The 27547-nt window shown below is 48.5% G+C and overlaps 2 protein-coding genes across 4 annotated transcripts; one reads left to right on the top strand and one right to left on the bottom strand.

Annotated features, from left to right (window-relative positions):
• The first annotated feature begins 1631 nt into the window (after positions 1-1631).
• IFNGR2 (interferon gamma receptor 2) lies at positions 1632-18004 on the top strand. Of its 2 annotated transcripts, none has more exons than XM_033053143.1 (7): positions 1632-1755; positions 7411-7537; positions 8451-8623; positions 10635-10783; positions 11735-11885; positions 12653-12807; positions 17210-18004. In XM_033053143.1, exons 1-7 carry the CDS (start codon positions 1656-1658, stop codon positions 17345-17347), a joined length of 993 nt encoding a protein of 330 aa, XP_032909034.1. In that variant the 5' UTR covers positions 1632-1655; the 3' UTR covers positions 17348-18004. The 2 variants fall into 2 exon arrangements, with proteins under 2 accessions (XP_032909034.1, XP_032909033.1); XM_033053142.1 differs by having other exon boundaries at positions 11732-11885.
• A 2287-nt stretch (positions 18005-20291) lies between these two features.
• TMEM50B (transmembrane protein 50B) lies at positions 20292-27245 on the bottom strand. Of its 2 annotated transcripts, XM_033053216.2 has the most exons (7): positions 27230-27245; positions 26567-26728; positions 25055-25167; positions 24439-24506; positions 23611-23703; positions 22267-22324; positions 20292-20907 (listed from the first exon to the last, which is right to left on the bottom strand). In XM_033053216.2, the coding sequence occupies exons 2-7, from the start codon at positions 26663-26665 to the stop codon at positions 20862-20864; spliced, it is 477 nt and encodes a 158-aa protein (XP_032909107.1). In that variant the 5' UTR covers positions 26666-26728; positions 27230-27245; the 3' UTR covers positions 20292-20861. The 2 variants fall into 2 exon arrangements, with proteins under 2 accessions (XP_032909107.1, XP_032909105.1); XM_033053214.2 differs by lacking the exon at positions 27230-27245 and having other exon boundaries at positions 26567-26752.
• Positions 27246-27547: the final 302 nt, after the last annotated feature.

Raw genomic sequence — 27547 nt, 5'->3', positions numbered from 1 at the left:
ACCAAAGGGTGCAGGTTTGGGGTCAGTGTCACCTGGGGCTGCAGGTTTGGGGTCAGTGTCACCAAAGGGTGCAGGTTTGGGGTCAGTGTCACCAAAGGGTGCAGGTTTGGGGTGAGTGTCACCATGGGCTGCAGGTTTGGGGTCAGTGTCACCCAAGGGTGCAGGTTTGGGGTCAGTGTCACCAAAGGGTGCAGATTTGGGGTCAGTGTCACCAAAGGGTGCAGGTTTGGGGTCAGTGTCACCTGGGGCTGCAGGTTTGTGGCCAGTGTCACCCAAGGGTGCAGGTGTGGGGCCAGTGTCACCAAAGAGTGCAGGTGTGGGGTCAGTGTCACCAAAGGGTGCAGGTTTGGGGTCAGTGTCACCCAAGGGTGCAGGTTTGGGGTCAGTGTCACCTGGGGCTGCAGGTTTGGGTCAGTGTCACCAAAGGCTGCAGGTTTGGGGTCAGTGTCACCAAAGGGTGGAGGTGTGGGGTCAGTGTCACCAAAGGCTGAAGGTTTGGGGTCAGTGTCACCAAAGGGTGCAGGTTTGGGTCAGTGTCACCAGGGGCTGCAGGTTTGGGGTCAGTGTCACCAAAGGGTGCAGGTTTGGGGTCAGTGTCACCAAAGGCTGAAGGTTTGGGGTCAGTGTCACCAAAGGGTGCAGGTTTGGGTCAGTGTCACCAAAGGGTGCAGGTTTGGGGTCAGTGTCACCATGGGCTGCAGGTTTGAGGTCAGTGTCCCCAAAGGCTGCAGGTGTGGGGTCAGTGTCCCCAAAGGGTGCAGGTGTGGGGTCAGTGTCACCAAAGGATGCAGGTTTGGGGTCAGTGTCACCAAAGGGTGCAGGTTTGGGGTCAGTGTCACCCAAGGGTGCAGGTTTGGGTCAGTGTCACCCAAGGGTGCAGGTTTGGGGTCAGTGTCACCAAAGGGTGCAGGTGTGGGGTCAGTGTCACCTGGGGCTGCAGGTTTGGGGTCAGTGTCCCCAAAGGGTGCAGGTTTGGGGTCAGTGTCACCATGGGCTGCAGGTGTGGAGTCAGTGTCACCAAAGGGTGCAGGTTTGGGTCAGTGTCACCAAAGGCTGCAGGTTTCTGTCACTGTCACCAGGAGCTGCTGCCATTCCCAGTGCAGCCGGAGGAACCCGGGGTGAGATGTGCTCACATCAACCGCAGGGACAGGGACGGGAAAAGGGACAGGGACAGGAATAGGAACAGGAATGGGGATAGGGACAGGGAATAGCGACAGGAACAGGGACAGGAATGAGGACAGGGACAGGGAATAGGGACAGGGATAAGGGCTAGGAAGGAAAGTGCAAGCAGGAAGGGACAGGGGCAGACACCAGGACAGGACAGGACAGGACAGGACAAGGGGCAGGAGCCGGTACAGAGCCAAGGCCAGGGGCAGGGGAAGGGGCAGTGCCCGGCTCATCCCTCCCCTTCCCGGCCCATCCCTCCCCTCCCCGGCCCATCCCCGCTCCGCTCCCCGGTCTGGCCCATCCCGGACACTGCCGGGCGGGGCCGGGCCGGGCTCAGCCCCCCGGGGGAGGTGACAGGGGAGGGGACAGGGGAGGGGACAGGGGCGGTGGCGCTGGCGGTGGCAGCGCCGGGGTCGGAGAGAGCGGCCGCCCCGGCCCGGCCCGGCTCGGCTCGGCCCGGCTCGGGGGACCCGCGGCCGAGCGGGGCCATGCGGGGCCGGGCTCCGCTCCGCTCCCCGCCGCTCCTGCTCCCGTTCCCGTTCCTGTTCCCGTTCCTGCTGCTGGGCTCGGCGCGGGCCGCGGCCGCCGGTGGGTGCGGGGCCGGGAGGGAGGAGGTGCGGGTCCATGCGGGATTTTGGGGATGCGGGGTTTAAGGGGATGCGGGGTTTAAGGGGGATGCGGGATTTTTGGGGATGCGGGGTTTTGGGATATGCGGGGTTTAGGGAGTGCCGGGGTCAGGGGGATGCGGGATTTTGGGGATGCAGGATTTTGGGGATGCGGTGTTTGGGGGGATGCCGTGTTTAGGGGGATGCGGTGTTTGGGGGCATGGGGGATTTTTGGGGATGCCGGGTTTGGGGATGCGGTGTTTAGGGATTTGCGGTATTTAGGGGGATGCGGGATTTTGGGGGTGCGGGATTTTGGGGGGTTGGGGTTTAGGGGGATGCCGGGTGCGGGGCCATGCAGGATTTTGGGGATGCGGTGTTCGGGGGGTGCCGGGTTTGGGGGTGCGGTGTTTAGGGCCATGCAGGATTTTGGGGATGCGGTGTTTAGGGGGTGCCGGGTTTAGGGGGGTGCAGGATTTTGGGTATGAGGTGTTTAGGGGATGCCGGGTTTGGATATGCGGTGTTCGGGGGGTGCCGGGTTCGGTGCCCGTGGCTCAGGTTCGGTGGCCCCGGTCGCGGTCGCGGTCCCCGCACGGTCCCGGGCCGTGTCTGTGCCCGCCCAGCCCGGCTGCTGCTCCCCAAAGCCCGGCCCAGGCTGCAGGATCCTGCTCGGGGTGTGCTGCGCTTGGGGTGACCCCGGTTCGTTCATTAAAGGCCTTTGAAAAGGGGGGAGGGACGCGAGTTTGGGGTTCGGTTTGGTGGAAAGTGCTGGGGAGGTTTGTGCTGCGGGATGGGCCTGGGCTGGGGCTCGGTAATCCCGGTCTGAGCTCGGTTTGGGCTCGGTAATCCTGGTTTGAGCTCTGTAATCCCGGTTTGAGCTCGGTCTGAGCTCGGTAATCCCGGTTTGAGTTTGGTAATCCTGGTTTGAGTTCGGTAATCCCAGCTCCAGGTGTGTCCCAGGCTGGGACACCTGGGGGTGACACCTGGGCAGGAGAAGCTCCAGGGAGAGCTCAGAGCCCTGCCAGGGCCTGAAGGGGCTCCAGGAGAGCTGAGAGGGACTGGGGACAAGGGAGGGAGGGACAGCACACAGGGAATGGCTCCAAAGTGGGGTTTGATGGGATCTTGGCAATTAGGAATTGCTCCTGGGAGGGGCTGGGATGGAATTGCCAGAGCAGTTGTGGCTGCCCCTGGATCCCTGGAATGTTCAGTTCCAGGTTGGAGCAGCCTGGGACAGTGGGAGGTGTCCCTGCCATGGCTGGGGTGGCTCTGGGTGGGATTATTTAAAATCCCTCCCTAAACCATTCCACACTTGAGTGAGGTGTCAGAACGTGGTGCTCACCTGGCACTCAGGTTCTCAGTGAATTCAGCACGTCCCAAACCCCACATCCCAAACCCCAGGTCTGTCCCATGTCCTGCTGGTGGCCGAGGCCTGGTGGCCAGCCTGTCTCTGGTTGCTCTGGTTGCCCCTGCAGTCAGCACTGCCCAATTCCATCCCTGGAATTCCAGAATGGATTGGATTGGGAAGCACCTCTTATCTGGTCCCATCCCTGCCATGGACAGGGATCTTCCCCCACCCCAGGTTACGAGGAGAAGCCACTTTGGTGCACTGCTGTTAGAGTCCATTGGGTTTTTTTCTTAGTTTTTAGTTAGAGTTGGGATTAAAGGTGCGAGAGGCAATTTTGTGTTTGGACTTGGTTGTTTATTAACTTTTATTTACAGTACAGTGAGTGCTACAGCACCACTAGTTAGCAAGCTAAAAGTGAGAAAATTGAGCTGGATTTCACTGGTTACAAAATCTTTTAAAGCCAAACAGTGTAATTAAAAGCTAACATCTATATTATTGGTACTTTTGAGTTGATGACTAAACACTTGTGACCTGCACTGCAGGACTTTTATTTTAACTAAAAAATACTAGTTAAAAAGAAGAAAGAACAAGAAAGATGCAGAGCTAACGCTTTAAAACCTCCCTCTTGTTCCATACCTGTTGTTATATTCCAACCTTAAATTCCCAACTCTTTACCATGTGGTGTTACACACTTTTATTCAGACTACACCCTGATTGCAACTCCATTAGGTGATTTTGGAAGCTTTTTCCAAGGTCACAAGCAGTGCTCTGTTAAAAGCTGGTGTCAAAAAGCAGGGAAAGTTTAGAACCCCAAAGATCCCATCAGCAGAAGTGCCCAGGGGATGCCCAGAGCTGGGAGTGCTGCCCTGGCAGGGCTCAGGAGGGTCTGGGCAGGGATGGGGAGCCCTGGGGAGCAGCAGGAGCTGGCACAGGGATGGGGCACCCGGCCAAGCTGCTTTCACTGCCTGTCATTGTGGCTTCACACTCTGCTGGGTGAAAGCTGGGGCTGGAGGTGTGAATCCTCTGCAGGAAAAAACAATCTGAGCCTTGCCTGAGAGCACAGCCCAGGGAGAATCCCTGCAGGAGGGGGAAGGATGGAGCTCTGTGCTGTCCCCGCTGGGATTTGGGGTTCCCAGGGTTGGAGCTGTGGGTTTGCAGGGTTCCTTTTGCTGTGTGAGCTCACCCACGGCACTGGGAAGGGCAGGGTGTGATTTCTGCAGTCTGTGAGGGAGGGATCTGCCAGGAATTTCACATGTCTGGGTTTTGGGAAGCTGCTGAGCCTCGTGGCAGCCTCGTGGCAGAGGCAGAGGCTGGGGAGCCCTGTGGTGTGTTTGATAAACCCTGCAGAGTGTCTGGGGCTGCCAGGGGAAGTGACTCATTTCTGAATGCAAAATAAACAGCCTGCACTCATGGGATCCCATCTGAGCTCTGCAGGGACCTCAAATCCCACCCAGAGCCACCCCACCATGGCAGGGACACCTCCCACTGTCCCAATTCCCAGTGTCCAACCTGGAACTGAACATTCCAGGGATCCAGGGGCTGCTCTGGGCACCCTGTGCCAGCCCTGCCCACCCTGCCAGGGAACAATTCCTACCCCAAATCCCACCCATCCCCATCCTTCATTGCTCCTTTTTCTTCATTTGAAGGTGTGCTGGGAATTGCAGCTGTGGTGCTGGGCTCTCAGTATCCTGGGATCCTGTAGGAGTGGCAGAGGTCTGAGGGCACAGATGGTGTGAGATAGCTCACCACGTGCCAGACCAGCAGTGAGAGTGCAGGGAGGCACCTTGGGGCTGCAGAGCCACGATTTATCACAATTTATCACCATTTATCACAATTTATCACCAATTCAGAGAGGGCTCCTCGGAGGGATGGCAGAGGAATGGTTTGGGAATCTCCCAGAGCCTGCAAAGCTGAGCAAACCACTGAGAGCACTGCTGGAGAGCTGAGAAATTAATGACAGGCCTGATTAAATGAACTCAAATGAAATTAATGACAGGCCTGATTAATTGAACTCAATTAAATTAATGACAGGCCTGATTAAATGAACTCAGATTAATGACAGACCTGATTGAATGAACTCAGTTAAATTAATGACAGGCCTGATGAAACTTTGACTGGCTTGGGTTGGCAGGGATGTCTCAGGGCTCACTCTTCCATCCCATCCATGGCAGGGACACCTCCTTGGGCACTGCCAGGAAAGGAGCAGCCCCAGCCCAACTCACTGCTTGGTGTTTTGGATTTAGGGTTTAATGCAACTTGATGTAGAAATAAAAAAAAACCCCAAACTTTTAAAATTCCCAATGAAGCTAGGGCAGAGTTTGACTCAAGGGCTTGATCTTCTGAGCCTGTTGATGTAAAAATGAACAGACTGTGTCTTGGGAGACTCTGTTATTCAGAGTTAAAGATTGCCAGCTGTGTGCGGGGTGGGTGTTTATCACAGTTCTGTGCCAGGCTGGGTGCTGGGAGGGGGGCTCTGGTGATCTCTGAATTCTCTTCCAGCAAAATGAATCCACAAACACCAGAGGTTCCTGTCCAAAAGGACACAGAGAATCCTTGTTCTTTATTCCAATAAAGGGAGAGGCCATGGGGCATCCCCTGGGCTCTCTCAGATTTTTGGAGGCCTCACCTCCCTTTTTATCCCAATTTCCCATCTGCATTTCCCTCTCTCTGTCCCCATTGCTGAGGTACTTGAGAGGCACAGACTTCCCAAACACTGACACCTGAGATTCCCCTCTAATGTACAACCCTCCCTTTGCATTTTTAATTCTTATGGAATTCATGGTTTTACCTCATTGCTTCTTTCATCTTTCAATATCCAGTTTCATTTATCAACAAACCTACAGTTTGTTTGGAAAGGCAAATATCTTTTCAATTCATCAATCAGTGGAACCCATCCCATTGTTTCTTTTCTCTCAGTGCTGGTTTTATCCACCAGCAGACCCACAGCTCGTTTGTACAGACAAATCCCTCATTCCCCTCCAGAGGTTCTGGTTCTGCTGCTCCTCCCTCCCCAGCCTTTCTTCCTCTGCACTGCCTCCATTTCCCTCCTGGCTCCTTGCCTGGGGCTTTTCCCTCCCTCCCTGCCTGCCCTGGCTCTGGCTCTGGCCATTTTTAGCACCAACAGCTTCCTGCACTGCCTGGGCTGTCAGGCTGTCCTTTCTGTCCTTTCCTTTCTTGTTCTTTCCTATCCTTTTTCTGCCTTTTTTTCTGTCCTTTTTCTGTTTTCTTCCTGTCCTTTTCTGCTTTATTCTGTCCTTTTTCTTCCTTTTTTCTATCCTTTTCCCATCATTTTCTGTCCATTTCCCACTCTTTTCCTTCTCTTTTCCCATTCTTTTCCTGTCCCTTTCCTGCCCTTCAGCCCAAACTCTTCCCTCTTGCTTTGCCCCTCGTGGCCAGGAGCCCCAGGCTGATGGTGGCCCCTGTGCAGTGACAGGGTTTGGGGTTTGGGATCTGGGGTTTGGGATCTGGAGTTTTGGGATTTGGGGTTTGGAATTTGGGGGTTTGGGATCTGGGGTTTGGGATGTGGGGATTTGGGGTCTGGGGTTTGGGATCTGGAGTTTTGGGATCTGGGGGTTTGGGGTCTGGGGTTTGGGATCTGGAGTTTTGGGATCTGGGGGTTTGGGGTCTGGGGTTTGGGATCTGGAGTTTTGGGATCTGGGGGTTTGGGATCTGGGGGTTTGGGGTCTGGGGGTTTGGGGTCTGGGGTTTGGGATCTGGAGTTTTGGGATCTGGGGATTTGGGATCTGGGGTTTTAGATTTGGGATCTGGGGTTTGGGATCTAGGGTTTGGGATTTGGAGTTTGGGGTTTTGGAGTTTGGGATTTGGGGTCTGGGGTTTTGGGATCTGGGGTTTGGGGTCTGGAGTTTGGGATCTGGGATTTGGGATCTGGGGGTTTGGGGTTTGGGCACCTCCCCACCCACAGAGCTCCTGCCAATTCCTGCCTGGTGCAATCAGCCCCAAAGCTGGCACAGCCTGAGGATTTTCAGGAGCAGTGTGTGGATGGAGGGTTTGTTGTCCAGGAGGTTTCATTGGAATGGCCTCAGAGCAGGGAAAAGTGCTCAGGATGTGCATGGAGACAAAAGGGATCTGCAGGGGGCTGGAACAGAGCAGGGCTGTGTCACCAGAGAAGGGGCTGGAAAACCTTGGAAACCTTCCAGGAAAATGAATATTCCTGTGAGGAGCAGCTGAGGGAGCTGGAAAGGGCTGGACAATTCCTGGTGGGATTTGGAGACCAAAATTTGGTGACTATGTGCTTGAATGTTTCAATAATTATTTTCATTCCTCTTCTTCCTTCAGAAACTTCTCCCCATTTGCCAGCTCCACAAAACGTGGAGATTTATTCCTACAACTTCCAGAGCTGGCTGAGGTGGTCTCCTGTGGCAGTGGAGAATGGCTCAGTGCTGTACACAGCCCATTACAAATCGTGAGTAAAACAGCTCCTGCTCCAGCCCAGGCTAACAGCTGCTTTAAAAACCCCAGAAAATGATTAAGCACGGAATTAAGGAATGTTTTTTATCCCAGATGTTGTTGTGTCTCCCCAAGAGCAGCCCTCAGCCCATGGTTGTGGCCCTGAGGACACCCAGAAATTCTCATTTCTCTGAGGGATTTCAGCCTTGCCTGATTCTCCCTGCTGGAATCACTTTGTCATGGGTTTGCTGCACCACCTCATCAGTGCCTTGTCTTCCTTTTCTTCTGCCTTCACTCAGAGCCAGGGTTAAAAACAAAACAAAAACAAAGGAGATGAATTTCTCATTTGGACTTGGTTGTTTATTAAATCTTATCTAAAGCACAGAGAGTTCTGCAACACTTCTAGCTACCAGCTAAAAGTGAGCAAAATGGAGCTGAGTCCAGCTGGTTCCAAGGTCTTCTAAAGCTAAAGTCCAATAGAGAAATGACACCTCTGTTATTGATCCTTTTGACCCAATAACCAAACTCCTGTGACCTGCAGTGCAGCACTGTCCAACCAAAAATTATTACTTGAAACTGGAAAGAAGGAAGGAGGAACAAGAAAAGGAAGATGGGGCAATGCTCAAGAGCTTCCATTTTTACTTATTACAATATTCTAAACCCCAAACCCTTCACCATGTGAGGTGACACAGTTGTGTTTATCTGCACAGCCCTGATTTTAACTCCATCACTCAGATTTGGAGCCTTCTCCAAGGCTCAGCTCACAGCAGGGTTCTCCTGGACAGCTCAGAGCTCCCAGGTTTGTGGGATCCAGTTTAAATCCTGGGCTGGGGGAGCAGGGAGGGTTTAACCCTTTAACCCCCAGCTGTCACAGGGAGCAGAGCAGGAGGGGAGGGGCTGTTGCTGATGGTGTTTGCTGTGCCCTGCAGAGGTTTCTTCGAGGAGTGGAGTGGGATGGGCTGTGCCCACACCCCCCAGACCCAGTGTGGGTTCCCCCCCGAGGTGGGGCGGCGCTGGACGGTGCAGCTGCGGGTCAGGGCTGAGCTGGGCAACCTCACCTCAGCCTGGGTGCTCACCCCTGCCTTCGTGCCAGAGGCAAACAGTGAGTGCTGCTGGGCTCTGCCCCTCTCCTGGGGTTTTTTTGGGGGGTTTCTGGGGGGGTTTGTGCTCTCTGGGTTTCCTTGGTGGAGCTGTGATCACTCAAAGGTCTCCCCCAGGGTTGGGTTCTGCTCTGCTCTCTCCGGTGTCACCAGAGAAACCTCCTGGGGTGCCTGAGCCTTCCAGGAGCCACAGTATTCTTTTTCACTTCAGGGTTTTTCTTGAGCCTTCCAAGAGCCACAATATCCTTTTTCACTTCAGGGTTTTCCACGTTTCATTTCCCCACTTAGCTCTGCCCACCCAGACTTTGGGGTTTGTGGCAGTCTGAGGCAAAACCCCCTTTGAAAAGGGAAAAGGCATTTATGGACTCTTCAGTTCCTGATCTCCCAGAGCTGCTGAGGGGCAGTCAGGCTCCAGAGTGTGACCCTTCCCCTGGTGCTAAATTGGGATTTTCTCTGCACTGGTGTGTGCACAGCCTGTGCTGCAGGAGTGGGATCCTCAGGGGAATGGGACAGCACTGGTGGCAGTGTGGGACAGAGGCTTGGGCTGGGAAAGGAGGAACATTCTGGGGTCATTCTGGTGTCACTGGAGATCAGTTCCCAAAAACCAGCTGCTCCTTCAGTGCTTGGCTCAGAGTCACTGGTGCAATGCACTCTAATTGGTGTTTTAATGATTTACACCTTCACTAAAGGAGCTCACCAATGGACTCATGGACACATCAAAGCAAGCAGGGGAGGAAATCTCATTATTCCTCTTCCCATTTAGGGACCAAACAATGGGGTTGGGGGAGTGTGGAAGGTGTGGCAGGCTGATCAAAGGGAAGGACAAGATACTGCTTTTGTGGCCTGCAGATAAACTGAGACACTTCCAAGCATTTACTGTTGGTTAATATTTACTGAATTTCCAGGAAATGTGAGCAAGTACTGTAAACGTGCTGAGTGGATGAGGAAATGTTTGTGCTTTGTGCAAAAGCTGTCAATGTTTGGGGTGTTTGCTGAGAGTGTCCAGGGCAGGGAAGGGGCTGGAGAATTCCTGAGGGAGCTGGGAAGGGGCTCAGCCTGGAGAAAAGGAGGCTCAGGGGGGACCTTGTGGCTCTGCACATCAGAATTAAATTACAGTAAGTTTGCTTTATATAGAATTGCTTCATCAGGAGGCAGAGTTCCTCTAATCATATTTAAATATAGGCACTGGAAGCCAAACATTGACCAGGGGTTAAAGGAATATTATGGGGGATTTAATGGAAAGCCATTTATAGAATCTGAAATCACGTTGGGGTAAATTCAGATGATCCCAAACGCAGCAATGAACTCGCACAGGCACTGCTGTGCCTTGGAAATGAGATTGTTTAAAACCAGTGTTGGGCTGGCTGTGGAAGTGTGAAAAACTGGTGAGAAAGGAGAGGGAAAATGGTGAACTTTGGCTCCAGGGCAGCTGAGATTTCCACAAGGTAAATCCAAAGTGTGTTTGTGGCTGCCAGGATTTTCTCTGGGTTTGCTCAGCACCAGCAGAGCTGGAACTCTGTGCTGGGAGAAGAGAGCAGGGAAGGGGCTGGGGAATTCCTGAGGGAGCTGGGAAGGGGCTGGAGAATTCCTGAGGGAGCTGGGAAGGGGCTGGAGAATTCCTGAGGGAGCTGGGAAGGGGCTGGAGAATTCCTGAGGGAGCTGGGAAGGGGCTGGAGAATTCCTGAGGGAGCTGGGAAGGGGCTGGGGAATTCCTGAGGGAGCTGGGAAGGGGCTGGAGAATTCCTGAGGGAGCTGGGAAGGGGCTCAGCCTGGAGAAAAGGAGGCTCAGGGGGGACAGCAGCAGCAATTTCCCCATGGAAAGGGAGCTCAGGGGTTGGCACTGCCCAGGGAGGTTTGCAGTGCCCATCCCTGCAGGTGGCACCTGGAGGTGGCACTCAGGGTGACAGGGTGGGGACAGCTGGGAAGGGATGACCTGGGAGGGATTTTCCCAGGGATTTGGGGATTCCTGCAGTTCTGCAGCCCAGGGTTTCTCTGCTCTCTCTCTCTCTGCAGCCACTCTGGGTCCCCCCAGGGTGAACAGTGTCAGTGCCAGCCCTGAGTCCCTGCTCATCAGCCTCAGCCCCCCCTTCCCCCCCGAGCACGGGGACCTGCTCCAGTTCCTCGTGTCCTACTGGGAGGACTCCTCCAGTCCTGCAGCCAAGGTGGGAATCCCTGGGGCTGTTCCTGTGCCTGGGGACTGAGGGGTGGCAGTCTCTTGGGTGTCTCTGGGCAGGACAGCAGATGGGGGCGGAAAATGGATGTGTTTTGTCACCCCAAAATGCAAATTTTCTCTTTTTTGGGGGGTCTTGGGAAGAGGATTCTGGCTTTGGCACAAGGATTCCTGCATTACCAAACTTGGGAAAGGATTAAACTCCAGAGCCAGGGAGGTGACTTTGGGTTCCACACTTTCCTCTGGCAGTTTGGAAAACTCTGGAATCTCCCTCCTCCTCTGCAGGAGCAGCTGCTGGGGCCTGATGTGCCTGATCCCAGGGCAGGGAGAGGAGGAACATTGAGCTGGGATGAGCTGGGATGAGATGGGATGAACTGGGATGAACTGCTCCTCTCCATCCTGAGGGGTTCTGGGATCACTGTGTGCTCCTGGGGCCCTGGGAATTGTGCTTGGGCAGGGCAGAGGTGCAGAGGAGGCATTGAGTCAGGCTTTAAGAAAAAAAAAAAAACTAAAAAAGAGGAAGAAGCTTCCAAATGACGTCAATCTGAAGTCAAACATTTGAAAAAAAAGAAGAAAAAAATTGTTTTGAAACCTCCTTTTGCTTCAAAGTCCTTGATAAATTATCTGCACTTCCTTCCTGCCCTGCACCAAAGTGTTTTTCTCACACACTGAACACCTTCAGTGAGAACCAGGACAGGAGTCACTGTGGTTTCATTTTCCCCTTCCCTGTGTTTGCTCCCTGCCTGAGCTGCTGCACAAGCTGCATCAAAACTCCCAGAAAAACCAAAATATTCCCCTGCTTCTGTTATTTGGGACAGCTGAGTGAGAGGAAATACAAATTTGGCTTCCTGAGTGAGGAACTGAAGTGGGGGAGGGATATTTGTGTTGAAAAGCAGTCTGGTTTCTGCAGTAACACCTTTTTTGCTGTGTGTGTCTTCAGCAGAGGCTCAGTGTAACTGAGACACTATTCCAGATTGGAAACCTGAAGGAATCCACAGTTTACTGCTTCAGTGTCCAGGTGCAGCTGAAGATCTTCTCAGGTCACCTGCAGGGAGAGCAGAGTGCCCCAGAGTGTCACAGGACTGCCCTCAGTGGTAGGGGATGGCAGGGGGGTGGCATGGGGTGGGATGGGGTGGGACAGGAGCCCTGGGTCACCTGGGCTGGGCATGGAGGTGCCTGCTCCCTTCTCCTTCCTAATCCTGCTGGAAATGGGAAAATGGAGCTGAGCCAGGGCTGGAGCCAGGCTGGGACACCTGGGGGTGACACCTGGGCAGGAGAAGCTCCAGGGAGAGCTCAGAGCCCTGCCAGGGCCTGAAGGGGCTCCAGGAGAGCTGAGAGGGACTGGGGACAAGGGAGGGAGGGACAGCACACAGGGAATGGCTCCCAGTGCCAGAGGGCAGGGCTGGGTGGGATCTTGGGCAGGAATTGTTCCCTGGCAGGGTGGGCAGGGCTGGGTGGGATCTTGGGCAGGAATTGTTCCCTGGCAGGGTGGGCAGGGCTGGGTGGGATCTGGGGCAGGAATTGTTCCCCGGCAGGGTGGGCAGGGCTGGCACAGGGTGCCCAGAGCAGCTGGGGCTGCCCCTGGATCCCTGGAATGTTCAGTTCCAGGTTGGACACTGGGGCTGGAGCAGCTGGGACAGTGGGAGGTGTCCCTGCCATGGCAGGGTTGGGATTTTGGGGTCCCTGGGGTGGGACTTGGAGTCCCTGGGGTGGAATTTTGGGGTCCCTGGGTTGGGATTTTGGGGTCCCTGGGTTGGGATTTTGGGGTCCCTGGGGTGGGGTTTGGGTCCCTCCCATCCCAGATTCCCTCAATCCAGACCTGCCAGGTACATTTGGATTTTTTTCCCTTTTTTTTTTTCAGAGGCCACCCGGGCTGGGTACATCAGTGCCCTGTTCCTCGTGGCGCTGCTGTTTGTCAATCTGCTGGCAGCTGCTCTGCTGCTCCTGTGGAAACACCGCCAAAAACTGAAATACTGGGCTCAGCCCCCTCTGCAGATCCCAGCCCACTTCCAGGAGGTACGGGGACATCCCCAGAGCCATCCCTGCTGGGCACACAGGAGACCAAGGCTGAAATGAAAATGTGCTTTTTGTGGGGCTCTGCCAGCCCTGGCACTCAGCCTGGGCTGGGCTGGGCTGGCCAAGCTGAGCCTGCCTGGTCCTGGCTCTGTTCCCTGCTGTGCTCTCAGCACAGACCCTGCTTTAGTTGGCTCTCAAAAGGGGTTTTCTGCCTGGGAACTCCCTCTCTGGAAAAAACAAAGTGCATATATTTATTTATTTATTTATTTCATATATATATATATATATATATTTATATATACACACACTTATTTATTTATTATTTATTTGAATTAATTGGCTCTTAAAAAAAGTTTTCTCCCTGAGACCTCCCTCTCTGACAAAACAAAGTATATATTTATATATACTTATATATATATATTTATATATATACACATTGGCTCTATATATATTCATTGGCTCTTAAAGGAAGTTTTCTCCCTGGGAACTTCCTCTTTGAAAAAGCAAAGTGTATATATAAAGTATATTTTTTTTTCATATATATATATTCATATTTTTATATATATATATATTTGTATTTATATATATACACACATATTTATTTATTTGTTTGAATTCATTGGCTCTTAAAAGAAGTTTTCTGCCTGGGAACTCCCTCACTGAATAAACAAAGTATATATATAAGTATATATATATTTTTTCCATATATATATTCATATTTATATATATTTGTATTTTTATATATATATATTTATATATATACACACATATTTATTTATTTATTTGAATTCATTGGCTCTTAAAAGAAGTTTTTTCCCTGGGAACTTCTTCTCTGGAAAAACAAAGTGTATATATATTTATTTATTTATTTATTTATTTATTTATTTATTTGCATTCATTGACTCTTAAAAGAATTTTTCTCCCTGGGAACTTCCTCTCTGAAAAAACAAAGTGTGTGTATATATATATATATATATATATATATTTTATATTTATATATATATTTTCATATATACATATTTTATACATATGTATATTTATATATACACACATATTTATTTATTTATTTGTATTAATTGGCTCTTAAAAGGTTTCTCCCTGAGAACTTCCTCTCTGAAAAAACAAAGTGTATTTATTTATTTATTTATTTGCATTCATTGGCTCTTAAAAGAAGTTTTCTCCCTGGGAACTTCCTCTCTGAAAAAAAAAGTGTATATATATTTTTTTTTTCATATGTATATATTCATATTTATATATATTTATATATTTGTATTTTTATATATTTTTATATATATATATACATATTTATTTATTTATTTGAATTAATTGGCTCTTAAAAGAATTTTTCTGCCTGGGAACTCCCTCTCTGAAATACAAAGTATATATATATATATGTATTTAAATTTATTTATTTATTTATTTATTTATTAGCATTCATTGGCTCTTAAAAGAAGTTTTCTCCCTGTAATTATATTAAACTAGTAAAATATCCTTGTACATGGTATTAAAATAATGAAAAAAAATCCTTGCACAAGGAATTAAAATAGTAAAAAAAATAATTGTGTACAGGGTATTAAAAATAATTAAAATCTCCTGTTACAGTTATTAAAATATTTTTAAAAATCCCTGATTATATTAAATAAGTAAAATATCCTTGTACATGGTATTAAAATAGTGAAAAAAAATCCTTGTACATTGTATTAAAATAGTGAAAAAAATCCTTGCACAAGAAATTAAAATAGTTTAAAAAAATTGTGTACAGGGTATTAAAATAATGAAAAAATCCTTGTACAGTGATTAAAATAGTAAAAAAATCATTATATAGAGTATTAAAACAATGAAAAAATCCTGGTACAGTGATTAAAATATATTTTTTAAAAATCCTGTAATTATATTAACTTAGTAAAATATCCTTGTACATGGTATTAAAATATTAAAAAAAAAATCCTTGCACAAGGAATTAAAATAGTAAAAAAAATTCCCTGTAATTGTATTAAATTAGTAAAATACCCTTGTACAGGATATTAAAATAATGAAAATCTCCTGTTACAGTAATTAAAATAGAAAAGAAAAATCCCTGTAATTGTATTAAAATACTAAAATATCCTTGTACAGGGTATTAATAAAACCCCAACCTTGTGCAGGGTGTTAAAATAGTAAAAAAAAAAATCCTTTTGAGTAAAAAAGTTGTGTAGGGTATTAAAGTAATTTAAAATTTCTTGTGGAAGGTATTAAAATAATTAGTAAATAATTGTGCAGGGTATAAAGAGTAAAAATCCCTTTAAGTGCATTAAAATAGTAAAGTCTGCTTGTACAGGGTATTAAAACAGTAAAACAAAAATCCTTGGGCAGGGTATTAAAACAATAAAAAATTGTGTAGGGTATTAAAATAATTAAAAACTCCTTGTAGAAGATATTAAAATCATTAATAAATAAGTGTACAGGGAATTAAAATAACTAAAAAATCCTTGTACAAGGTATTAAATTAATTTAAAAATAATTTAAAAGAGTAAAAAAATCCTTGTCAGTTAGAGTAGTAAAATACCCTTGTACAAGGTATTAAAATAATAATAATTTAGAAATCCTTGTGCAGGGTATGAAAATAGTAAAAGAATCTTTGTACAGAGTGTTGATATAGTAAAAAAATCCTTGTACAGGGTATTAAAATAATAACAATAAAAATCCTTCTAGAGGGTAATAAAATAGTAAGAAGCTCCATGTATAGGATATTAAAATATTAAAACTAATTGTTCCAGGTTTTAAAATAATTTAAAATAATCATAGAGGGTCTTACTAATAAAAAAAAATGCTGGATATTAAAATAATAATAATAAAAAAAGGAATTGTGCAGGGTATTCAAACAAATGTGAATTTTTAGAATGGATCAGCCTGAGATGGACAGGACACTGATGGGATAAAAAGGAAAAGAAGGGAACTGGCAGAGTGTTTAAAATGTGAATTTTTAGAGGGATCAGCCTGGGATGGGGCAGGCAGGATATTTAAAATGTGGATTTTTAAATGGGATCAGGGTGAGATGTGCAGGACACTGATGGGAAAAGAGAACTGGCAGGTTATTTAAAATGTGAATTTTTGGAAGGGTCAGTCTGAGATGTGCAGGACACTGATGGGATAAGAAGGAAAAGGAGGGAACTGGCAGATTGTTTAAAATGTGGATTTTTGTAATGGATCAACCAGCCTGGGATGGGGCAGGCAGGATGTTTAAAATGTGGATTTTTAGAGGGGACTAGCCTGGGATGGGGATGTTTTTGATTTGTTGCCCTTGGAAAGCTGAGCTTTGGAGGGGAGGGGAGCAGAGGGGGGACTCAGGGGCACAATGTCAGGAATTGCTTTTTAAATTTTTTTTTTTTTTTCCTTGCCAGGGTTGGGATTGAGTGCACAGGAGACAGAATTTCTTGTTTGGACTCAGATGTTTATTAATTCTTATCTGTGTTACAGTGAGTGCACAACACTGCAAGCTAACAAACTGAAAATAGAGATTTATCTCTTTTTCTACAAGGCCTTTTAAAGCCAATCTGTCTAATTAAGAACTAACACCTAAATTGTTTTTACTTTTAACCTGATAACCAACCACCCATGGCCTGCAATGTGAATTTTCTGTCCAATTACAAAAGATCACCCAAACCCACAAAGAAGAAGCTGAAGAGGAAGGTGAAGAAGGACAAACCTCTGCCCTAAACCCTCCCTCTTGTTTTCTATATATCACTGTATTCTGAACCCTTAAACTCTGAGTTTCCCCCCTGTGATATCCCACACTTCTATCCAAGCCACACACCCACAATCCCAGCTCTGTCATTCCATTCTGGAAGCCTTTTACTTAGTAAAAATAATTTAGGTGGCATTTCTTAATTGGCCCATTTACCCTTAAAAATCCTTGTAGAGATAAATCTCCATTTTTAGTGTGTTAGCTGGAAGTGCTGCAGAACTCACTGTAATGTAGATAATAATGAATAAACATCTGGGTCCTAACAAAAAATATCATCTCTTGAGCTTTCAATCCTCACTCTGGCAGAAGAGAAAAAGAATTAAAAAAGCAATAAATAATTTCCCAGCTGGAACATCAGGAAGTGGTTTGTTCCTAACTCAAAGGAATTTGCTTGAACTGATGTGCAAAGATTGGCCAAAATTTATTAAAAAAAAAAACAAAAAAACACCCCAAAGGAGGAACTGCAGCTGCTTTAACTCACTTGTGGGGATATTGAAGGGATAATTTATTTATTTTCCCCCACAGAAATAAGTTTTTTTTTTTGACATTCTCCTTGTTTAGTGTAGTTCCCAGGGTGGAATATCCAGGTAGCAGCTCCTGCTGTGATTCTGGGCTGGAATAACTTGTTGGCTCTGGGATTTCCAACCTGACCTGACCTGGTGTTTTGTGTTTTCCCAGTTCCTGAGGGACCCTGCCCTGGAGGAGCTGTACATTCCTGCTGAGGAGGAGCCCCAGGCCGTGCTGGTGGCAGAAGGGAGTGCCCTGGAGGGTGAAGGATCCTTCCCCCAGCTCCTGCAGGGCCAGGGCAGCCACTGAGGCCACCCAGTGAGTGTCACCTGGGCCAGCTCTGGCCATGGCTGCTCCCATGGGGGGGCTGCTGGCAGCAAAATCCTGGGCATGGAGCCTGGGATCACAGGGAAATCCTGAACACATCCTGGGAGCACAGGGAAATCCTGAACACATCCTGGGATCACAGGAAGGAAAATCCTGAACAATCCTGAGATCACAGGAAGGAAAATCCTGAACACATCCTAGGATCACAGGAAAGAAAATCCTGAGCAATCCTGAGATCACAGGACAGTCCTGAACATTTCTCCTGGGATCACAAGACAACCTTTAACACCAGTCCTGGGATCACAGGACAATCCTGAACACATCCTGGGATCACAGGAAGGAAAATCCTGAACAATCCTGAGATCACAGGACAGCCCTGAACGTGTCCCCTGGGATCACAGGACAATACTGATCCTGAACACCAATCCTGGGATCACAGGACAATCTTCAACACCAACCCTGAGATCACAGGACAGTCCTGAATATGTCTCCTGGGATCACAAGATAATCTTTAACACCAATCCTGGGATCATAGGACAATCCTGATCCTGAACACCAACCCTGGGATCACAGGACAATCCTGAACACAGAGCTTGGGATCACAGGATAATCCTGAACTGGATCACAGGAAAGAAAATCCTGAACAATCCTGAGATCACAGGAAAATCCTGAACGTGTCCCCTGGGATCACAGGACAATCCTGATCCTGAACACCAATCCTGGGATCACAGGACAATCCTGAACACCAACCCTGGGATCACAGGACATCTTTAACACCAATCCTGGGATCACAGGACAATCCTGAATGTGTCCCCTGGGATCACAGGACAATCTTCAACACCTGCCCAGCTCCCTTGGCTCCTCTCTGTGCCCAAAGCACAGGGAAGAGGGAAGGTGGAAGGGAAAGGAAAGGAACACTAAATTGCCTGAGGACAGGTGCATAAGAGGGGTAAATCCCCAGCCCAGCTTGGAGCAATAACTGCACTTTATTCATGTAACCACGGATTTTTCAGGGAGTGAACACTTGCAGTGTGAATTAATTCCATTTAGACTGGTTTTGGTTTTTTTTTTGTTGGCAAAAATACTCCCATTATACCCACCCCAGCCTGCTTTCCTGGATGATTGTAAGTGCAGGACAAACTAAAAAGAGAATTGTGAAGACTCTCCTTGGGATGAACCTGTGCCAAGAACCCCTCCCAGAGAGATCTGCTCTTATCTGCTTCCCCCCACCCTCCTGGCAGCCCTGATCTGCTCCTGCAGCCAGGCAGGGCCCTGCACACCACACAGACCCTGAAGGGAATTTCACTCTGAGTTTTTACAGCGTGGAGCAGTCACTGTCAGACACCAGCAGCAGAAGAGGAGCTGGCTGACAGTTCTGGTTTTGGTGCCTAAAAGCAGAAGAGCCCAAGTTAAACCCCCTGTGGGGACTGGAGTGTCCAATAAAGCACAAAGAACAAGTGAACCTCTTCTGTACTAAAATACTGGGTTATTTGATTTTTTTTCCCTGTGTTTGATATGAATTGTTTAAAAAACCAGTTAGAAATGTGTTTTCTAATTTGGAAGTGCCTGGCAGAGCTGAGGTGCCACTGTCTGAGCTTTTCCAGGAACAGCCCAGGCCAGCAGCTGCCAAAAGCTTCAGCAGCTGTTTCCTTGCAGAACAGATCTCATCCCCTGGGATTACACAGGCTGCTGACACAGGAGCTTCAGGGAAGCCTGACTCATGTGGGAATTGTCACCTCAGCACCAGGGCTGCTTTCATCACCCCCTCTCAGGCTGGGAACAGAGGGGGAACCACAGCTCACAGAGAGGAACAGCCAGACTCACCCAGGGGACAGAAATGGGGTTAAAACCCCCTGGGGATGTCTGTGTGTATTCCTCAATAAAGCCTGCACTGGACTTGTGTCAGGGACTCTGGTGGTAAATATTTTCACAATTAAAAGATATTTACTGGGAGTAACTGCAGGGTTGTTGTTGTCACTGAGCCCTCCTTGTGTGCTGTCCCTCCCTCCCTTGTCCCCAGTCCCTCTCAGCTCTCCTGGATCCCTTCAGGCCCTGGCAGGGCTCTGAGCTCTCCCTGGAGTTCTCCTGCCCAGGTGTCACCCCCAGGTGTCCCAGCCTGGCTTGTTCAAGTTCCAAGGTCCTGGCACTGGGAGCAGTTCCAGGGATTAGTTCCAGGCTCCTTCCTGACTTTCTAAAGAACCCAACAAACATTGCCAAGCTCCTGGGCAAGTAGCCTGAGAGCCAAGGCCAGGTTTTACTGTGCAAAGGTGAATTCCTGGGGAATTGCCCTGTGATTTCACTGTTTTGAGCACCTTTTATTGCAGCTTTCTGGAATTCACCCAGAGCTCCTTGGGATGGGCTCACTCCAGCCAGGGCAGCTCCAGCTCCTGCTCCTGCAGCAATTCCCTCCTGGAGCAGGGGACAAACAGCTCCCAGTTCCCAGCACAGCATTTCCACTCAGCTGGGGAAGCTGTAAAAGCCTTGGGGCCCAGGGGAGAGGCAAGTGCTGTAAAAAGCACAGAGAGCTCGTGAGCAGGACTCAGCCCCAGCACAGGGATCTGCAGAAACACTGCAGGGATGTGAAACAGCCTCAGCCTCACTTTCTGTTTCACTCCAGGGAGATGAAACTGGATCCATTAATGGGAACAGCCATAAATGTAAGAGATAAATACCTTTTAACTGAGGCAGCAGCAGCAGCTCTTAAACTGGGAGTGAGTCACTTCTAGAATTTATTGGAACTTGAAATTATTACAAGGTTGGAGTGTGAGCAATAAATCCATCTGTGCTGCACTTCCTTTTAACAAAGAGGGAACAGGTCAGGAAAACTCAATTACCAGCAAACAGCTTCCCCTGGGGCCAGTGACATGGCACAAGTAGCAAGACATTGCTCTGACTCATTTATTCTTTGTATCAAGAACAATTGGCATCAGTTTGTCGGAGTTTTTTTTTATTCTAATATCAGGAAATACATTAAATACAACTGGTATCTCTTACACTGAGCAGCATGAAATTAATTCCAGCAAATGTCCTTTGTGCAGAGCCATCACAAGTCAGGAGTATTCTGCTTTGCCATGCACAACCTGCTGAGTGTAGGGACTTGCTTAAAAACCCATAACCTTTTACCAGAAAAAAAAAAAAATGCTACTTGATATTTACCTGAACAGTAATATAAAATTCTTAAAATCAGCCTTACCCCTGCTCCAGGGGTGGGCTCTGTCCTGTTTGCTCACTAACTGTGGAGGTTTGGAAGATGACACTTGGGTGGGAAGCCATGGATTGGAAGGAGGAAGCCTGGAGAGTGCAGCAGGAAAGGCTGGCAGCTGCCATTCCCTTTGAAATGTCCTATGTACATATCCACAAGTGTGTCCTGGGAGAGGAGAGCCTGGACAGAGCCTGGAATTGTCTCAGTTCCACCAGTCTGGGGAGCAAACCAAGGACAAAGGGCTCAATTCTCTAAGCACAAGAACCACATGGCAACCAGGGACCAGCAGAGAGCTCAGCCCCACAGCTCTTCTGTCCTCCCAAACTTGTAGATCAGAGTGCTGAGGGGGAAAAAGAAAAGAAATAAAAATCACACCACACATCAGGTAATTTTAACAATACCCTTAAATCTTATCCTGTGCAAACCAACAGCCCAGCCCTGGGTTTGTAGCCAGATCAGGATTTGGGTTTGGTGTTTTTATTTATTTATTTATTTGTATTTATTTCATGTGCATGGCTGGAACTGTGGGAGCCAACTGAAGCTCAAACAAAAAACCATCCAATTTCACAGCCCCTCTGGAAGAAAACCCTGGCAGTTATGAAATTCAAGGAGTCCAGAGCAGCAAGTCTCACTCTGGCATCTGGGAATCAGCTCAACAAGACAGGATGGGCTGGGATAAAACCTGAACAATTCCATTTTTGTTAACAGATCAGAAAGATTATTAAGCCTGTGGCAGAGAATCAGATCCACTTTGCAATTTCAGCAAAATCAGCAATCTGATTTCCAGAATTCCACAAGCTGTGGCTGCCCCTGGATCCCTGGCAGTGTCCCTGCCCAGGTGGCACTGCATGGACTTTAAGGTCCCTTCCAACCCAAAACTTCTGGGATTCTAAACAAGACAATTAAAAAAAAAAAAAATTTCAAAATCTGCCTTCAGCAGTTTCCCTTCCCAGTCCCTGAGGGGATTTAGGAGCTGCTGTTTCCTGCAGGAATATCCCTCATTTCCCTGATCCAGGTCACTGCAGAGCATCTGGGGTGGGGCTGGAAGGAAAAGGATCAGCCAGGAACTGAAAAAAGAAGGGAGGTGAGATGGAACTTCCAGTGACTTTGGACTATTTGACACTTTCAGTGCCTTTTATTAATAAAATCCATGGATTGCAAAATGCATTCCACAGCTAAAAAGAGCTGGAGACTCCAAATCAATTTTCAACTGTTACATGATAGATTTAATAACATTATTTGAAATAAATCCACTGTGCTGATACAAAACACACCAAAAAGGAATGGTCACTCTTTCTAGCTGTGATTTCAGCCAGGGAAAGGAAACCCAGGGAATATCAAGTACCAGAGAATTGAGCCACTGGTGTGAAACAGTCTGGAAAAGGGGAATTGATTCCCCCAGTGGGAGGGAAGCCAAGGGATTGCAGGGCAGAGATGAATAATTGTCATTTTCCAAAGACAATCCTTCATGCAGAAATCTCTGTGCACCCCTGGCCATGCACATTCCAGAGCTGTGCATCCAGGGGGAGAGAGACAACAGCACTGGGAGGGAGCAAAGAGCCTGGGCAGGGGCAAAGCAAACCCTGGTCCTCAGCTCTGCAGCCAAGGGAGGGGAAAACTGAGCTGCTTTTCCAGGACTGCAGTGGAGGGAAGCAGGAAAAGCCCTTGGCAAGGAGGGGAGTGTGCCCAGGTAACTTACCTGAAAAATATTAGTGCATTCTGGAAAAACACTGCTAATCCAGGGTACACATTAGTGTCTGCACAGGAGGAACAGAGGAAAGCTCAGTTTAGTTCTGGCAGGTGGGTTTAACACAAAATTCCAGTTACTGAGGGCTGGGATTAACAGGATATTCCAGTTACTGGGGGCTGGATTTAACAGGATATTCCAGTTACTGGGAGTAGGATTTAACATGAAATTCCAGTTACTGGGGGATGGGATTAACAGGATATTCCAGTTACTGGGAGGAAGTTTTAACAGGATTATTCCAGTTACTGGGAGTAGGATTTAATACAAAATTCCAGTTACTGGAAGTGGGATTTAACAGGATATTCCAGTTACTGGAAGTGGGATTTAACAGGATATTCCAGTTACTGGAAGTGGGATTTAACAGGATATTCCAGTTACTGGGAGTAGGATTTAACATGAAATTCCAGTTACTGGGAGGGGATTTTAACAGGATATTCCAGTTACTGGGAGGGAGTTTTAACACAATATTCCAGTTACTGGGAAGGGGTTTAACACAAAATTCCAGTTACTGGGAGCTGCGTTTAACACAATACTGCAGTTACTGGGAGCAGGATTTAACAGGATATTCCAGTTACTGGGAGCTGGGATTAACTGGATGTTCCAGTTACTGGGAGCTGGATTTAACACAAAATTCCAGTTACTGGGGGCTGGATTTAACATGAAATTCCAGTTACTGGAAGCTGGGTTTAACAGGATATTCCAGTTACTGGGAGTAGGATTTAACCCAAATTTCAGTTACTGGGAGTAGGATTTAACAGGATTATTCCAGTTACTGGGAGCTGGATTTAACACAAAATTCCAGTTACTGGAAGTGGGATTTAACAGGATATTCCAGTTACTGGGAGGGAGTTTTAACACAATATTCCAGTTACTGGGAAGGGGTTTAACACAAAATTCCAGTTACTGGGAGCTGGGTTTAACACAATACTGCAGTTACTGGAAGTGGGATTTAACAGGATATTCCAGTTACTGGGAGTAGGATTTAACACAAAATTCCAGTTACTGGGAGTAGGATTTAACAGAAAATTCCAGTTACTGAGGGCTGGATTTAACACAAAATTCCAGTTACTGAGGGCTGGATTTAACAGGAATTCCAGTGACTGGGAATTGGGTTTAACAGGATATTCCAGTTACTGGGAGCTGGATTTAACAGGATATTCCAGTATCAATCCCAGACTAAAACCTGGATGCTGTGGCTCAGATTTTCCAGAGACCACAGGCTTCCATCCCTGTGCATTTCCTGCCAAAAGCTGGCAAGCAAAGCCCTTTCCCAGAGGAGAAAATATCCCAACTTACTCTGTGTAACATATGCTCCAAAGAGAATCCACATGGAAGCAATGAGAGATCCAAACATCAGCATGAAGCCAATGAAGAGCCAGATCCGAGCCCCTGCAGGAGAGTGGAATGTGGATTTTAATCCATAAATGTGAATTTTTATCCATAAACGTGGATTTTAATCCATAAATGTGAATTTTTATCCATAAATGTGGATTTTTATCCATAGGGCCAAGCAATCCAGCTCAGGAGGATGGAATACATGAATCTCACAAATAGGAAGAGTTAAACCCCAGGATCAAGGACAAAATCCACCTGCTCAGTCACTGGGAAGGGAAAATATTCCTGTGCAAAGTTCTCTGGAGCTGGATCATGAATGACACACAGAAAATCAGCACAGGCCACTTCACATAGCAGCAAACCCCTCCAAATTTATAAATGCCATGGAAAAGGCTGCTGGGATCCATGTGAGAAATGGAATTCTGAATGGAAGCAGAGAGGAGAGCAGGTCCTGGGCCACCCAGAGCAGTGACACAGAGGAAATGAAATGTTCGTGACATTTCTGCTCCAGAGCCACCCCAGGCAGGAACTGATTTCTCCTCTCCCAGCAGCTACCCAGGATTTGCAGGGAAAGTTCAGGAAGCCAACACATCCAGAAGTTGAATTGCACCAAGTTCCCTTTTTAAAGCCAGCACTTATCTCCAAGGGTTAATTCTGTAAAGAAACTAATTCACAGAACTTCTCTGCTACTCCTTATTTCTGATTATTTCTCTCACCACCACTTGGAAAAAAACCCTGCAGGTAAATGATCAGTGCTTCACCTGAGCAGGGTTTGTAGAGCTGATTTACCTGTTCTGCCTAAGCATCCATCACTGTAGCTGTCTCCTCTCACCTGTGCATTTGATACAGCATTTATCCTGGGGACAAAAAAAGAGAGATACACTTCAGATTACAGAGAAAATCAATGGAGAGCTCTAAGTAAAAATCAATGGGTGTTCTAAGTAAAACCCCAGGTTTTTTGGTTGATTTTTTTTTTTATGATGTGACAAATTCTGGGAAAATTCCCTGGCATTCTGCATAGTCACAAATCCCACATTGTTCTTTTTTCTTGCCAGTATTGAATGATTCAATAAAAGCTGTTACTTCTATTTACATCTCCATGTCAAAAGTCAGGCCATTGTTACCCCTCCAGTTTGAGGAAGTTTAGGGCAAGGAACAGCTATAAAAATGGTAAAACCAGAGGGAAGTGCAGTCAATTGTTCATATTGAGGTAGGTATTGGATTGTCCATCCCTGGAGTGTCCCAGGGAGCAGTGGGGGTGTCCCTGCCATGGCTGGGGTGGAGGGGTGGGTTTGAGTCCCTCCCAACCCAACCCCTGCAGGATTCTGTGACTGATCCATGCTGACACAGGCCAGCAGAGCCTGGCTGAGTGCTGCTGTGGCAGGGCTGCTGCCCCAGGACTCACATGAAGAAGGCCAGCGTGGAGAAGACCCCGCAGGTGTGGAAGGCGTGGTTGAGCTGCTCCGGCCGCGGGTAAACCACGGCAGCGTCGATCATGATCCACCAGCCTGTGAAAAACTGGGCACACACACAGGGCTGAGCCTGGCCAAGCACAGCCAGGGACACCAGCCCACTGCTCTGGCCTAGCTGGGCACCAATTCTAACCACCACCAATTCTTCTGGAAGGGGATTTAAATGTGATCAGTTCTGTCTGCACAAATCTCAGCGTTGTTGTTTTCAGAGGAGAATCAGTCACACTTTCTGTTCACATTAAGGAGTGGGGTATGAATAAATTTATTTTATTTATTTTAGCTGCCCAGGGCAGCTGTGGTTGCCCCTGGAATGTTCAGTTCCAGGTTGGACATTGGGGCTGGAGCACCTGGGACAGTGGGAGGTGTCCCTGCCATGGCTGGGGTGGGATGGGATGGGATTTGAGGTCCCTCTCAACCCAAACCTTCTGGGATTCTATGAAATTCCCTGTGCAATTTCTGTGAAATTCCCTGTTCCTTGTTCCCCTTAAGAACAAGAATCCAGACTCCAAACACACATGAGATGGAGATGCTGCAGGACAGAGCAGTTCCAACAGATCCAATTCTGCAGGAAATCCATGAGGATTTTTTTTCAGGAAGAGAGAGCAGAAATGGTTCATGATCAGAACCATCACAGCACTTGTGAAAATGCTGCTGACAACTCCACAGAGACCCCAGGAGGGAACAGGCTGGATTTGGGGAAATTAAGAGGGAGAACTGACAGAACTTGAGGCACAAGTGTGACTGTGCATCCCCTGATGCCTTAAGTTTTATCTTTCATATTTTCCAGATTCTGTCCTGCACTGGTGTGTGACTGAACTCCACACAAAGTGTTCCAGGTTCTCCCCCAGCTCAGGCACACAAACCAATCCTTTTCCAGCCCCAGAACCAAGGACACTGCTGCAGCTCCAGCCCCAAAAAGTGCAAACAGGGAATTGAGGAGAGAATCTGGGAGGGTGGGACTGCAGAGCCTGGAGCTGGAATTGGACAATGAACCCAGTATGGGAATGGATCAAAACTTATAAAGTGTGAAACCCATCTTGGGTGAGCCATGGCCAGGCTCTGGTGCTGCCCAAGGTGAATCCTCTGAAGGGCTTTTAATAAATCCCCATTTTATTATTTTAACCCTGTGCAGCCTCTGTCCCAGGCACCACCCCAGCCCTCTGTGCCCTGCTCACCAGCACCCCAGCCCTCTGAGCCCTGCTCACCAGCACCCCAGCCCTCTGAGCCCTGCTCACCAGCACCCCAGCCCTCTGTGCCCTGCTCACCAGCACCCCAGCCCTCTGAGCCCTGCTCACCAGCACCCCAGCCCCCTGTGCCCTGCTCACCAGCACCCCAGCCCTCTGAGCCCTGCTCACCAGCACCCCAGCCCTCTGAGCCCTGCTCACCAGCACCCCAGCCCCCTGTGCCCTGCTCACCAGCACCCCAGCCCTCTGAGCCCTGCTCACCAGCACCCCGGCCACGATGGAGGCGACGGCGTTGCGGCGCTCGCTCCAGTCGATGCACTCGCACTCGGGCCAGCGGAAATTGTCCAGGAACCCAGCCATGGCCCCAGCTCACACTGCCCTGGGGACAGCTCACACTGCCCTGGGGACAGCTCTCCCTGCTCTGGGCACAGCTCTCCCTGCCCTGGGGACAGCTCTCACTGCCCTGGGGACAGCTCACACTGCCCTGGGGACAGCTCACACTGCCCTGGGGACAGCTCTCACTGCTCTCCCTGCCCTGGGTACAGCTCTCCCTGCCCTGGTCACTGCTCACACTGCCCTGGTCACTGCTCTCACTGCCCTGGTCACAGCTCACACTGCTCTGGTCACTGCTCACACTGCTCTGAACACAGCTCACACTGCTCACACTGCTCTGGTCACTGCTCACTCTGCTCTGGTCACTGCTCTCACTGCCCTGGGCACAGCTCACACTGCTCTGGGCACAGCTCACACTGCTCACACTGCTCTGGTCACTGCTCTCACTGCTCTGGTCACTGCTCACACTGCTCTGGTCACTGCTCACACTGCTCTGGTCACTGCTCTCACTGCTCTGGTCACTGCTCTCCCTGCTCTGGTCACTGCTCTCCCTGCTCTGGTCACTGCTCACACTGCTCTGGTCACTGCTCACACTGCTCTGGGTACAGCTCACACTGCCCTGGTCACTGCTCTCACTGCCCTGGGCACAGCTCTCCCTGCCCTGGCCCCAGCTCTCACTGCTCTGGGCACAGCTCACACTGCCCTGCTGCCTCTGTTCTCACTCCTGGACTCTTCCATCAACAGCTCCTGAGTGCCTGAAACAGAGCAAAAGGTGAGGTCAGAATCAGTCAGGAACATCTCCAGATGTTCTGGGGTTTTTTACAGAATGCAGGTTTTTATACAGAACATTCCAGTGGAATTTGCCCCTCCCATGTCAGGAGATTGTTTTAAAGCCCTCCCAACCCAAAC

Source organism: Catharus ustulatus, chromosome 2 (assembly GCF_009819885.2).
Source record: "Catharus ustulatus isolate bCatUst1 chromosome 2, bCatUst1.pri.v2, whole genome shotgun sequence".
Taxonomy (NCBI): Eukaryota; Metazoa; Chordata; class Aves; order Passeriformes; family Turdidae; genus Catharus; species Catharus ustulatus.
Note: the sequence above shows the minus strand (reverse complement) of the source record. Positions and strands in the feature narration are given on the sequence as shown.

Excerpts from the sequence above, each read along its gene's own strand:
- TMEM50B (XM_033053216.2), bottom strand. The coding sequence starts at position 26,665 with ATGGCTGGGTTCCTGGACAATTTCCGCTGGCCCGAGTGCGAGTGCATC. Across the intron at positions 23,704-24,438 it reads TGGATGCTTAGGCAGAACAG|GGGCTCGGATCTGGCTCTTC; the intron begins GTAAATCAGCTC and ends ACTCTCCTGCAG. Across the intron at positions 20,908-22,266 it reads AATGCACTAATATTTTTCAG|CACTCTGATCTACAAGTTTG; the intron begins GTAAGTTACCTG and ends TTTCCCCCTCAG.
- IFNGR2 (XM_033053142.1), top strand. The coding sequence starts at position 1,656 with ATGCGGGGCCGGGCTCCGCTCCGCTCCCCGCCGCTCCTGCTCCCGTTC. Across the intron at positions 7,538-8,450 it reads TACACAGCCCATTACAAATC|AGGTTTCTTCGAGGAGTGGA; the intron begins GTGAGTAAAACA and ends TGTGCCCTGCAG. Across the intron at positions 8,624-10,634 it reads CTTCGTGCCAGAGGCAAACA|CCACTCTGGGTCCCCCCAGG; the intron begins GTGAGTGCTGCT and ends CTCTCTCTGCAG.